Source organism: Mercurialis annua, linkage group LG2, assembly GCF_937616625.2.
Source record: "Mercurialis annua linkage group LG2, ddMerAnnu1.2, whole genome shotgun sequence".
Lineage (NCBI taxonomy): Eukaryota > Viridiplantae > Streptophyta > Magnoliopsida > Malpighiales > Euphorbiaceae > Mercurialis > Mercurialis annua.
In genome coordinates this window covers 784,885-797,254 of record NC_065571.1, presented here as the reverse complement: position 1 = coordinate 797,254, position 12,370 = coordinate 784,885, and the positions used below count along the sequence as shown (strand labels likewise).

The 12,370-nt window shown below is 31.2% G+C and overlaps 1 protein-coding gene across 4 annotated transcripts; it reads right to left on the bottom strand.

Moving 5' to 3' along the window:
- Positions 1 to 5,197: 5,197 nt before the first annotated feature.
- On the bottom strand, positions 5,198 to 12,105 carry LOC126667868 (protein argonaute 10). 4 transcript variants are annotated; one of them, XM_050360981.2, is made up of 22 exons: positions 11,953 to 12,105; positions 10,758 to 11,349; positions 10,094 to 10,302; positions 9,767 to 9,916; positions 9,505 to 9,638; positions 9,320 to 9,429; positions 9,106 to 9,212; positions 8,831 to 8,969; positions 8,615 to 8,731; positions 8,342 to 8,449; positions 8,182 to 8,253; positions 7,919 to 8,041; positions 7,662 to 7,821; positions 7,371 to 7,492; positions 6,957 to 7,094; positions 6,720 to 6,862; positions 6,541 to 6,603; positions 6,354 to 6,417; positions 6,125 to 6,260; positions 5,948 to 6,021; positions 5,641 to 5,767; positions 5,198 to 5,554 (listed from the first exon to the last, which is right to left on the bottom strand). In XM_050360981.2, the coding sequence occupies exons 2-22, from the start codon at positions 11,205 to 11,207 to the stop codon at positions 5,382 to 5,384; spliced, it is 2,919 nt and encodes a 972-aa protein (XP_050216938.1). In that variant the 5' UTR covers positions 11,208 to 11,349; positions 11,953 to 12,105; the 3' UTR covers positions 5,198 to 5,381. The 4 variants fall into 4 exon arrangements, with proteins under 4 accessions (XP_050216938.1, XP_050216939.1, XP_050216937.1 ...); XM_050360982.2 differs by lacking the exon at positions 11,953 to 12,105 and adding an exon at positions 11,845 to 11,863; XM_050360980.2 differs by lacking the exon at positions 11,953 to 12,105 and adding an exon at positions 11,524 to 11,615.
- Positions 12,106 to 12,370: the final 265 nt, after the last annotated feature.

The window sequence follows — 12,370 nt, the reverse complement described above, 5'->3', positions numbered from 1 at the left end:
AGTTTTTCGCCATGTGCTACGCACGTGAGCGATATTCATATGACCCGTTACTATATTAAATTTAATTAAATTGTTTAATATAATACTTTAGTTTTTAATAAATTATTATAAAAGTGTTTTAATTAAAATTGAAAATTTAGCACGTGCATGATATTTATATTACGCGTTATATATGTTGAATATTAATTAAATTATTAAGTGATATCAATTTGACCCGTCATGTTAGATATCAATAATTCATTAAAATTAAAATGTTAAATTAAATAATTGAGCTAATAATTTGACTTGTTGTATGTATTATATATTAATTCATTTAAAATAAATCTAATTCTAATAATAAAGATAAACTCTTAATATAATAAATTTATATCTAATCAAAAAAATTAGTTCTATCAATTTTATCTCAACCTAAAAAAATGATGTTAGTTTTAATCTAATTTCATTATTATCTTATTAACGTAAGAGCTATACTAATTAACTTTAAGTGTTTATTATATCTCGTTTTTACTTTTATTTTTACTATGTATAACTAATTTGAATGCTATAATAAATAAATTTGTATTATCTCCTTATACGTCATCTGGTTAAGCAATTGTTTAAGCAATTATATTGTCAATCTTGGTTAAATCCTTATCCACTTCTACTCTTATTAAACTTTCTTACTTGTTAAAGTAAAACTCTTAGATAAATACGTCATTGTAATTGTAAATTTCTTATTTCTTTATTTAAATTGAACTTCCTATTTTTATTATATTGTTTTATTTAAATTAAACTTCTATTTTTTTATTTTTTTTATTTTAATTGTACCCTTAATAAAACCTTCCATCCGTGATTAAGCTCATTCAAATTCATTAAGTTAGTTTAAGTGAAGTTTTTGTAGATGAATATAGAATTTAGTGTTTTTAGTCCTATAAAATACATATTATAAACTTAACACAATTGGTTAAAGTTGAAAATTTGTAAAAACATACTAAACACTTAATAAAATGGCAATCACTCGTTAAATAAAGCAAGTGGCTTTTTCAAGCTGTAATCTTAGTAATCACATACTTCATTAATATAATATACTAATTTCCGATAATTCAACACCTATCTTATTGTGAATAAGAAAAATGATTACATGTTCATATTGGACTTTATAATATAACAAACAAATGGAGACTTTTGTTGCTATATATTTATACAGTGAGTATTCGTTTAATTACTAAAAATAATGTGGGATTCGTTTTTTTTTTTTCATAGAGACTGTTACCTTATTAAAACGAAGCACCTACGAATTTGGTATTTTCTAATTTGAGTTAAAGTTAAACTCTCCATTAGTCTATGACATATATATATATCAATATAATTTTATCTAAATTAAACTTCTTTTAAATATAGATAGAAATTCAACCGCTTAAAAGTGTGATAGTGTAGAGGTTTACACATGTAAAATAAACATTTTTTACATGTATGTCTCTCTCCCTACAAAACATACATGAACAAAGCTTACTTTCATTATTTACTATACAAAATATTTTTTTCAAAAATAACAAAACTGAAACTAATTTTTAGTTTAGTTTCGTTTAAAAATCTAAAAAAGGATCACATTATGGAAATATATCCGACCTTCTTGATTTTTTACCATGAATATCTCAACCTTTCAAAAATATCAATTTTGACATAATTACGATAAATACACTTTAATTGTAGCCAATTTCTTACTCTAAAGGTTAAATATTTTTGGGTTTTTTTTGGCCATCTATGACTACATTTTCTAATATCGTCATTCCAAATGAAAAAAAAAATTAAAAGATTTGACTTTTTTATATAAACATGTTTAGACATACTTATTAAAATTAAATAAAAATTGGGGTAATTTGAGTTATTACGCTTAAAAATAAATGATTAATTATATATGGAATCACCACATTTACGCCTTTTTTTTTTAATTTAATCACATTTTTTAAAAGTTGTCATTTAAAACCACCACCTTTCAAAAAAAAAGTTTCAAATCTATCACCATTAATTAGCCGAATTTTTGATGTTTAGGCAAACAGTGATAGACGTGACAAAAAATTGCCATAAGGATTAATTATATATTAAATCGATATATTTATATTATTTTTTTAATTTTATTACGATCTTTATAATTTCTCATATCTATCACGAATTTTCATCTGAAATTTGCCGGATTTTTTTTCTTTTATACATTGAAAACGGGAAATCACTTGTGGGAGAAATTGAATCACGTCTTAATAGAATCGATGTCTAGCGCTTATATCATTTGAGTTATAACTCCTTGCTAATTTTTCGGATTTTAAATGGTGATAGATTTAATTTTTTAAACAGGCATTGATTTTATATGACAATTTTTAGAACATATGATTAATAAATTGAATTATATATGTAAAAGTGATGATTTATATGTAATTAACTCAACAAATAAGATCAATTTAATGTTTTATAGTGGCATGGTTAAAAAAAATTGCGGTTCAAATGCTATAAATGTTGAGCCGCAATCTATTGGGTCATGGGTTAAATCTCATCCACAAATGTTTTCCTCTTCAATTATTGAACGAAAAAAATTATGTAGTTAATTAAGCATTTATTTTCCAGAAATAAGAGAGGATTCAATTACTGTAATGCATTTAGTTGGTTTGGTCACTAAACTGATCATCAATCGGTTAATTTATTAAAATAGAATATTCAACATAATGAAACCAAAAAATGAATCATACAGATATTTATTTAGCTAAATGATACAGTTATTTTGACTTCTCCGGTAGATAGGGGTGTAAATGAATCAAGCCGAGCCGAGTTTTAGAGTGTTCATGTTCTACTCGTTTAGCGAACAAAATGTTTATATTCGATTCATGCTCATTCGAATTTTAAACGGGTGCTCATGTTCAGTTCGTTTAGATTTTATAATTTTCATGTGCAGGTCCTGTTCATTAATCATTTACCTGCTAAACGAATAAACTCGCGAACAAGCTTGATAAATACTAAATAAACTCGATCGTGAGTACGTTCGTAAGCCTATTCGTAAGCCCGTTTATTTAGCAGTTAAAACATATAAAATTCGCAAGCACAAAACTACCTTAGTTTCTTAATAAAAACCATGTAGTTTTGATATATTATATAAAAACTGTAGTTTTATTATACTTAAGTAATTTTATAATCATATAATTAAGATATATTTAAATATGAGTAAGTTTGCAAACACTTAATCGAGTTTCTAAACGAGCTTTTTCACAAACCATTTTTTAAACTCATTTTCGAATTTGTTCACGAACTCTTATTCGAACTTATTCATGAACCACTAATTGAACTGTTTGTGAATCTAAAAGAGCCGAATACCATTATATTCATATTTGACTCGTTTAAATTAACGAACATAAAATTAAATTCGAGCTCGGTTCGTTACACCCCTACTGGTAGGTAATGATGGCCCAGGTGACGTTCTTTCCAATTAATTTGGCTGTCACGACTGAATTATGTAAACAACATATACAAACATAATTTTACAAACTCGAGATTACTGAAACAATTGGAGAGTGGACATAAAAATAATACCAGATATTATGCTTAATTACTAAAAAACACTCTTATCATTAATTTATTAGAAAAGCTTAATCATTTAAAGATACTCATTTCTCTAACTTTTTTTATTTATAACTCAAACTAATTGTCAATTTTAATTTCATTTATATTTATTTGTAACCAAATGGCTACATTGATATTTAGAAATGAAAATAGACTAACATTGAATATTTTGAAGACAAAAAAAAATAGAATATTATTTTTTCAATGATTAAACCTATTAGAAATATTTAGGTTGTGCATTTTGAAAAAAAATTGTCTGGGAACAATCAGTTCAACGAGGGGTAAATATAACTATGTGAGCAGAAATTAAATGTATAAATTCAAGGTGTAAGAGGTCCTGGGTTCGACTTCCCACGAAAATAAAATGGTGGAAATTGTTTGAAAATTTATGAAGAATTATGGATGTTTGGATAATTGGATTTTAAGTTTGCAAGGGAAAGCTACAAACATTAAAAGCGTCGGTTGTGGCATCGTTCCGTCATGATGACGAGTTTCGTAGATGATGCTTTCAATGTAAAAATGTTTATAAATATTTGTATACGTCAAATGTTGTAAATATAATAATTTTTTGCTTTGTATGTCTCTAATAAAAAAAATAAAAAATAAAAGTTCCTCCTATCATGTGATATAATGTATTTTATTCTTTGTTTTTGTTCTTCTTGATTTACGGTTTTTCTTTATATACCATGTTTTATATGGGGGGAACCTGGAATTAGGGCTGTGCACCAAACCTAACCCACCAAAATATCAAATCAAACAAAATTGAATATACTTATTTTAATTTATTTATTGTAAATTCTGAAGAAGAAAAAAATAACCTAAAACATATAGATATATACATATACATACATATACATATAGATATATACTGTTTTAAGAATAACAATATATTTTTAAGAATTATATTTTTTTATGAATTCAAATGATTAAAATGTACAATATATTACAATATATTACAATTTAGCTTAAATTTACTTTTTTTTTGTTTTTTTTAACTTTAAATTTTTTCTACATAACTTTACTCTTTAATTCAGTTGATTTTTATTTTCTTTTAAAACCAAATGGCTACATTAGATATATACTGTTCAAGCCATTTTTTTTTCTCATCAAAAAAAATGGCTTGAACATTTTTATTACAAACTTCATTGATGCACGTCCCTGCTTCCAGCTATGTTAAGGCCTCATAAAGCTGCATCCATCAAAGGCTACGGTAGAACACAATGATTAATTAAAGTAGACAATGACTTTTTTAGAAATTTATAAATTTGAAATATGTTCAGAAAATATAATTTAAATGCTCCAATCCACAAGCTCTACAAATTAGGACAAATATAATCAAATTATCCATATTTTTTGTATTTATTTTTATAAATTTTTAATTTTATGAATGATTATTTAATACAATTGATCTTTAGTTTCAATTTAGAAATGATTATCTTAGTTTAAAATGAGAACTAAATATTGTAATTCATAAAAAATTTATCGGATAAGAATATCCAAAATATTTTTTCAAAATATATTTAACAAAGTATTTAGAAGAGAGATGTATTTATATTATAAATTTAAGAGCAACTTGTAGACTGAAGATCCACTACTACTACTACTACTTCCATGAGGCCAACTAAAATTCCTACATATATTAGATTGATCATAATTAAACATTTCTTTACAAGCCCTACAATTTAACATATCTTTCATAAGGGATTTAAGACTATCTAATTAGCAGCCTGGAATGGAAGACCTTACAATCATGCCGGTATCGAGTTACATATACAACGGATCGTTTTTTCTTTCTCCTAACAATAGAACATTACTCTCTTCACATTTTCCTTCAATGCTGGCAATGGCCGGACTCCGGTTTCTCCTGCTGCTCGTGTTCCCTTGGTACCCGTTGAGCCATTTTCTATTTCTGGCTCAAGGTAAAACCGAGCACGAAAAGCAGCTAAATGTGCGTAATATGCTGGAGGAACTGCAAGAAGATTCACTCATTACCTACACAAGCCTCAACAACTCAACCAAATAACAAGAAAATTTTACAAAAACAATGACACCTACCGACAGATACGGAGCGTGTGCATCTTGCATATGTGTAACATAGATTATTTGTCAAAGACTGAATTCCGTCAGCGGTGAAGTTGTTCTCATCCCAAAGAACATGGTAGTGAGCCGGCCTACTTGTACCCTGTTACATCCCAAAAACAAAAAATACAACTTGTTAACTTCAATCCCGCAAATAGCAAGAGTTGAAGACCACAAGACATGAACACAACCGTAGTCTAGCACAACGGTTATATGGCATAAACTGTAAAATTCAAAAAAAATTAGTATAATGCACGCAGCGAGAGAGAGAGAGGAGCACTACCTGAATACCAGCGTGGCTACACAGGTAAAAATCGAATTCCGTTGGATGACAGATTTTAGTATCAACTACAGTGCCTGAAAATACGAATAAGTAGAAATTTGATTAATAATCAGAAAACCAACAGATTGAGACAAAATAGTACTTAGATGAGCGAAAATATATAACTTTGAACATTACCAGGTAATACATTGCCACTCTTGTCTATGCTACTCCTATCCCTGTGGTTGTTAGCAAACAGTCGGGTATGATGTCGCTTTTGTACGACAATGAAAGTAACTGGTGGTTGATAGTTTGGTTCTAGAGAAGCACACGCCTGCAACAGAACATTATTTATAAGAACAATCATCTTTATGTTTAACTTCAAACCATTTAGAGGATCAGGATATACGAGTTATCAGTTTCATACCTTTCTAATTGCATCCAACTCATAAAGCAGAACTTGATAAAATTGCCCTTCGCTAACGCCATCCCTGCTCAAAATAAAATGCATGAGCATCACCATTGAGGACTATAAACAACAAAAAACCTGTGTTCTTTATCATTATCATTGCGAGTGTGTTATTAGAGCTTTTATAAGTTATAGGAATGTTAACCTGTAAAATATAATCCTTAGAGGCTTCTGTCCTGTTGCCTTCCTGAAGGAGATCAGAAGATCTCTGCACAGCGAGAATTATTTTACTCATCAAATAGCGAAACTTAAATAGCACAATACGCCAAGGAAAACAAAAATCAGATGAGAAATATGTCCAGAGAATCAGAAATTTATTGCTACCTGATCATGCCACCACTGATGGTGCCACGAACAGGATCTTGCCACGTTTTGTACAAGTCCTGTATAAGTTCTTGTCTGTGAGCCTGCGCACAAACTAATCCGGCATATTTTGTCACTTCAGGCCAATCCTGGGAGGCTACCACCTATAGCAAGAACAGTATCTATCAGCACCCATATCTCTACACCAGTTCAGGTAAAACAGTTGCAAGTAAATTTTAAATTAATAAAATTTCATACAGCTGCAATTGATGGGCTTGAATCCTCCCCGTTCTCCGGGTGAGTCACATCTGCTCCAAATATAATGGTTGGTATGTCACTAACTAATGGTATTCGACAGCTGATAGCATCCAAAAGGACAGTGTTTCTGCCGCCCATCTGCATAAAGGCAATTCAAGAGGTCAACAATCTGGGGTTGTGAATGACACAGAAACAATAAAAAAAATCGGTCAAGACAACTTCTAGCCAAACGGGAAGAGTTCAAAATGACTAAAATCTAAATAGATTCTGATTCGTGTTTTATCATATTCATTCTACAAAATATATGAAGTCCACCGCAGAAGTATAAAGTCTACTATAATAAATATATTGTTTATGATTAAGAACTTACTCAAACATATCTAGACAATTTTCAGTATTAATAGTTAAACAAACCTTAACATTAATCTTCAGCGACACGTTAGCCAAATATTGCTTGCTGATCTTAAAGACATGTTTTGTAAGACAGCATTGTGAAAGTAAACCAAGATCAGTTTCGCAAATCCTCTTGAGATCACCTGACAAGGTCGAAACATGTCGAAGGAAAATGTAAGTTTGAAATTATCTCAATGACTAACATTTACTAAATTCATGTAAATAAAGCGCACTGAAAACATAGGAAAGAGAAGCACTTATATAAAGTTAAGAATAGCCAGATAATGCTGCACACAAGAACATAGGTCATACCATATAAGGATCCGTTGTTGTCAGGTAGAATAGCTAATAGAAGCTCCAGTTCTTTTCCTTTGGTTTTGTTCATGGAAGCATGATAAACATGCTTCAAAGCTTTCTCAACTTGCTCAGGCCTAGCGCTGTATATTGGGATGACAGGTTCTGGATTGAATTCCTGTGGAACAGTAAGAAATTAAGAATGTAACTGAAAAAAATGAGAAAGAAGGAAATTAAGAATACAATGATTGTTTAGCACAAGATAACAGAACTACCATGCCAGACACTTGGCACATCTGACCAAGTTCACTGCAAAATCCACGAGCAACATTCTCTTGCACACTCCTTGAAAAGTTAATGCATGCCCACCTGCTTACAGTCATTCCATTAATCATTTTCTGCACAGTAAAGCAAATGATCAAAGAGATAAACGTTAGAATTAGTACACAAAATCCTGTAAACAAAATAAAAGTGCTATAAATTCCAGTATTTGGAGTAATTTAGCAGTTTAGAACGCCTAAAATGGGTAGTACAGTACCTTGTTCATCATATTCCATTGGCCAACCTGAGGCAAACAGTCCTTTTCTTTTCCAGTTTCATGATATTTCAGCTGCAGTAGAAATTTAGATTATTTAACATGTATAGTACTAAAAATCTCTCTCTATTTTGCACAGGAACGTCTGAAAAAGATGTCATACCCAAGGAGCAGGAAGAATTCGAGCCTCAACAGAAGCTAGCTTTTCACTGATTTTGATTCCAAACTCCTTAGCATAAGGGTCTTGATCATACGCATTTTGTTGAACTGTCTGCTTATGTGCAGGCAATATCATATCATTAGTTACATACACCAAAAAAGAGTATAAAATCACGAGATAATGCCATAAATGCTCTTTTGTGTACCACCAACAATGCCATATTTCAAGTGTTTCCACTAAATGCAAAGAAAATATAACATCAATGATGATCAGCACCTGTAAGATGTCATTCTCCCGATCTCTCGGTCTTTGGCATGTAACTTTCAATAGCGCAGTAATTTGCCTTTCATTCAGCCTTTTTGTATACCGTTGCCCTTCTACAATTTTGCAGGCCTAGCAAGCCAATGCAGACTCCGTTAGCTTTTGCGAATGAAGAGAGCTAAAACTATACAGACATATAGAACAAAAAGATTACCAAAGAGCTTAACATACCTCCATAGGCAGATAGTTGGCTTTCTTCTGATTTCCTACTTGAAGGCACGGTAGATGTGTGTGTTGAATGGTAAAGCCGTACATCTCTTGGAAATACTCTACAACTGACTTCATAGTTGAGTTGTCATCAACAGGAAATCTAAACAAGAAAAACTTGGAGAAATGAGAATATATGCAATCAAAGGAGTTCCAAAACTGATGTTGTTTGATAACTATCAGTTGTACCAATTTTAATCATTATATAATGCAAAAAGCACACAGAAAATCAAACTTACACAAGTTCTCTTGTAGGCTGAGATGTCAAGCCCGAGACACGATACTTTCTCCGTACATTGCCTCTGTGAGTTACTTCAACTTTAACTCCTCTAAGGCCCTTTTTTATCTGTAAGGATTTTGAATGACATCCTAATTATGTTAGATACAAGAGAAAAAATATCGTATTCCAAACCAGAAATTTAACTTGACTATTCTAAATATTAATAAATGTACCTTGATTCTATCAGCATCCGACAGTGGTCTTGAAAGCACATCCTTGCCCAGAAGTTGGGCAACAAACTCAATTACAGGGAGAGGCTCAATAAATGCTGCTGATGCCATATCTAATAACAAGAAAACAAGATTAGAAAGATCCTATAAGAATACTGCTAATTTAGATATTGCTTTGATTTATTTACCAATATTCAATGAGAGGCCCATTTGTGTAGGTCTTATGCTCTGGTAAAACCCGCACCACGACTCCAAGCCATCACCAAGACGTTGCGGTGCCCTGATATCTGGTGAAAAGAAGGATCTTCCAACTGGGCAATACCTTCACAGGATGTAGAAAATGCCAAATGTTTTAAAAAGCAAGTTAATCATTATAAACTGAGAATCAAAAAAGTTTATCATTGTCAGACTTTGTGAGAATGTGATCATGAACTTTGTGAGAAAGCATACCTCTTTGTTGAGAGCTCCCTCAGTACAATATCAAGAATTTGTAAAGCTTCTTGTGGAGCATCGGCACGTTTACCGGCTAAAAATTGACCTAAATGATGCATATTGGCCTTTGCAACAAACTTGATCACCACTACATACTGTCTTTCTCTCCTGAAAATTGCATGTTGGGTCCATTAAAACTACTTAACTATATTACAAACAGAAAATTAAACTCTAAACTTCTCACAAGTACAAAACCTATAACTTAGTCAATTACTCCATGAAGTAAATACAAAATCCATATGGTACAGAAAAAAGGGATCCAAAATGGGAAAAAAAAGTACATACTTGGGACCATTCATTCCATCATCATCATCAACAAGCTTAATGATGAACTCCTTCCAAGAGAAAGGAAGTTCACCAGCTGTGTAAAGACTCTTCCTACCATCGTAAGCAGGCAGTCTCATTCCTAAGTCAGATTCTTTGTAGAGCCTCACAAGCTCAGCAATGATGGCCCTGTTAATAGTTTTTGATGCCACTTCAGGAGTTATGGTAACCTGCAAGAATCAGAAGTAACATATGAGAAAAAGGCAAAAAAACAATAAGAACAAAAATTAATGACCTGGTTCAAGGCTCATTATTAATGCCATTAGAAGATAAAGTAAAAGGTAAAAAAACAGAAACCTATTCAATGCATTCTGAAATGTGCAGCAAATAAAAAAAAGAATAGCAAGCATAATGTCCTTGTCATGATAAGGGCCACAAATATACAAGGACATCATTAATTTTCTTCAAACAAAAAGAAATGAACTAAACAAACCAACTTTAATATTCTGCATATCAACAGCAAAATAAAGCATTACATGTTCAATGTCTGATTAAGGGCCCCTACAAGTAAAATAAAAAATTCTAAAAACCCAAAAAACAAAAACTCAAGGCTTTTGCCTTATGAATATGAACAGCAATATTTGAAGTAGAAAAACTAAAACCATATCAAAGAAGAAAAACTTACATCATACTGGTTTAAATCCTTGTCTGGCAACTCTGCAAAGAAGTGATTGGCCTTAACAATACATTTTGTCCCAAGCTGACCATAACCAGGTCTGTGAGCATAACTTAAAGACTTGCTAGAAGTAGGGAATCCCACCCTCATCTCCATCTCATTTGAACAATCAGCTTGATTCAAAGGCTTATTACTCAAAGTACATGGCCTTGAACTTGGTCTCATACAAACATCACCGTGATCAGATTTTCTACCACCTCTGCCTCTTCTTCTTGCTCTATTCTTCGCCGGAGGGGAAGCCTGGTTCAGGGTTTCTTGAGATGGGGGTGATGGTGGTGGCGGACCCTTGCCGTTTTGCGCAGTTTTACGCTGTTTCTGAGGCTGGTTTACAGTGTTTTGCAAGTGAGTTTTTATCACCAAGTGCTGCTCTGAGCTCTCTTTCATTTGCCTTATTGGCATTGCTGATCTGTTTTGTTCTTGACTCACTACAAACTTCAAACTCAGCCCACAAATTTTTGAGTTTAAAAAAACAATAAAGCTTTTATATTTCTCCTCTATTCTTCAAACATCTGCCTCAAAGACTTGAGATTTTTGACCATAACTGCAACAAATAAACAGAAAAATATTACTTCCCCAGAAAAAAATGCATGTCATCCAAGTAACTGCAATAGATTTTATGAGCCAAGAAAAAGGGTATGTGTAAGAGCCTAGAGTTTTGTTTCACATTACAAGCAATACTATTTCTTTGAAACAATTTGAATCTCAACTATTTTACCTTTATTTCAGCACACTACAACAGAGAACAGTAGCAAACTCAAAAAAAACTATCAGACTGTAAAAATTTAAGAGTTTGAAGCAACTCAAAGAAATGATAAATGCTAAAGATAAAACTAACCATTAAAAAAACCACAAAATCTTCTATAGATGGTTCTATTAGCTAAAGAAAAACAAATCATTGAACATAAACCATAGAGACAACCACTAAAATACAAGCTAGTACATTAGGAAAAACTACTAAAATTGAAAAATTACATAGATTTCATAGAAGATGAATACAACCAAGTAGATAAAACCATAAAAATGGCATCAAAAATACCATTTTAAGAGAGTGAAACCACTACACTACACATACAAGAAAACAAAATAAAACCAACAAGAACAAGAAGAAGGTATGAATATAAGTAAACAAAGAGAAGGAATAAACCTTGAAAAAAGAAAAAAAACTTGTTCTTCTAGTTAACAATAAATAACCAAACTCCAAAAAACTTCAAAAAAAGCAAATCCCAATCCAAGAGTTAGAGAGAGACAGAACATAACATAAAGAGTGGGGTTTTTAAAGAGTGGCAAAGAACGTGATTGGGTTAAAAGAGAAGCAAAAAGTAAGAGATAAATATTGGTTTTTAAATTTTAAAAAAAAACAGAGTGAACTAAAAAATAAAGTAAAAAAATTAAGAGAGATGATGATGATGATGACATTGAATCTCTTAGAGACGCATGCAAGAGTGCTTTTGGTGTTTTCTTTATCACGTGTAAAAGGTTTTATTGAGTCCTCTACTCACTTTATCTCTCAACTTTTGCTTTTTTAAATAATTTTTCGCTCTTTTTTTTTTCCAGTTCTTGAT

What these genes read in the sequence shown, in the direction of transcription:
- LOC126667868 (XM_050360981.2), bottom strand. Translation starts at nt 11,207, where the DNA reads ATGCCAATAAGGCAAATGAAAGAGAGCTCAGAGCAGCACTTGGTGATA. An exon ending in AGGATTTAAACCAGTATGAT is followed by an intron (nt 10,303 to 10,757) that starts GTAAGTTTTTCT and finishes TGATTCTTGCAG; the next exon opens with GTTACCATAACTCCTGAAGT. An exon ending in ATCAGTGGTGGCATGATCAG is followed by an intron (nt 6,604 to 6,719) that starts GTAGCAATAAAT and finishes CTCGCTGTGCAG; the next exon opens with AGATCTTCTGATCTCCTTCA.